This window comes from Buceros rhinoceros, unplaced genomic scaffold (genome assembly GCF_000710305.1).
Source record: "Buceros rhinoceros silvestris isolate BGI_N320 unplaced genomic scaffold, ASM71030v1 scaffold19724, whole genome shotgun sequence".
Classification (NCBI taxonomy): domain Eukaryota; kingdom Metazoa; phylum Chordata; class Aves; order Bucerotiformes; family Bucerotidae; genus Buceros; species Buceros rhinoceros.
Window position 1 is genome coordinate 1 of NW_010406712.1, and position 971 is coordinate 971.

Consider the following 971-nt stretch of genomic DNA (forward strand, 5'->3'; position numbering starts at 1 on the left):
CCTCAGGGGGTTCACATAGCTCCACCTCTGGGGCCCTTGGGATGGATCCATCCCTCGGGCATGTCCCTGCACCACTCAGCTTGGGGTCACCTGCACGCTCGCTGAGGGTGCCCTCGATCCCACTGTCTACTGATGTCACTGTCCCTGATGAAGATATTAATCAGCACTGGTCCCAGTGGAAGCCTGAGGGACACCACTGATCTTCATCCAGACATTGAACCCCATACGTGTTGCAACCCCCCAGACTTCTGAGGGTGCCCTCGATCCCACTGTCTGTGTCGCTGACAAAGACACTGAACGGTGCCAGTCCCGGTACTGGCCCGTTCAAGAACGCCGGGGAGGGGACAGCGTGGCCACAGTTGTGCCTGAAGCAGCGTGTCAGAGGCAGGGTTTGACTCCCAAGCTGAGTTTAGCTCCCCTGCAGAGAGGCTTGTAACATCCTGAGTTCTAGGTAGGACTTTCCGAATGTGATGACTTTGTTCTCCAGAGCATCATCTGAACGGCTTTGGAGTGGAGGGAGCTTGGGGTGAGCCTGGGAAGGACACTACGAGGCTGGTTTTCTGGATTGTCGCCGTAGAACGGTGGCTGCCTTACATTGTCGTGGTGGGAGAGGACCTGCAACATTCGCTGTCAACGTCTGGTCTTTTCCTTCAGAAAGAAAAAATGCAAAGGCTTAATAATGCTGAAGAAAATCACTGATAAAAGATATGTAACAGATCTTTTTTGTTACAGGAAGCAGCTTGACAAAATACACCGAGAAGCTGGAGGAGATCAAGCGAAGTGAGTATCTGGGAGGAGCAGAGTGTCGCTCGCGGTGCGTTAGCTCAGACCCTTCAGCACACTTCGATTTCTGTGGGAATACTCTGAGACAGCAGAGAGAGAAGCTCGTTCCTCTGTAACTCATTGATTTCTCCAGGGCCAGACCCTGACGTTTTGAAGACTTGAAAAGCCAAACTGGGTTTTATTTCAGC

At 52.4% G+C, this 971-nt stretch overlaps 1 protein-coding gene across 1 annotated transcript in view; it reads left to right on the top strand.

Moving 5' to 3' along the window:
• Positions 1–732: 732 nt before the first annotated feature.
• Positions 733–971, top strand: part of CEP41 (centrosomal protein 41kDa) — a gene marked incomplete at its 5' end in the record, with an annotated part of 8,025 nt that continues 7,786 nt past the window's right edge. The window contains one exon of the mRNA XM_010134232.1: positions 733–780. Coding sequence (XP_010132534.1) covers positions 733–780 — 48 coding nt within the window. The remainder of the gene's footprint in view (positions 781–971) is intronic.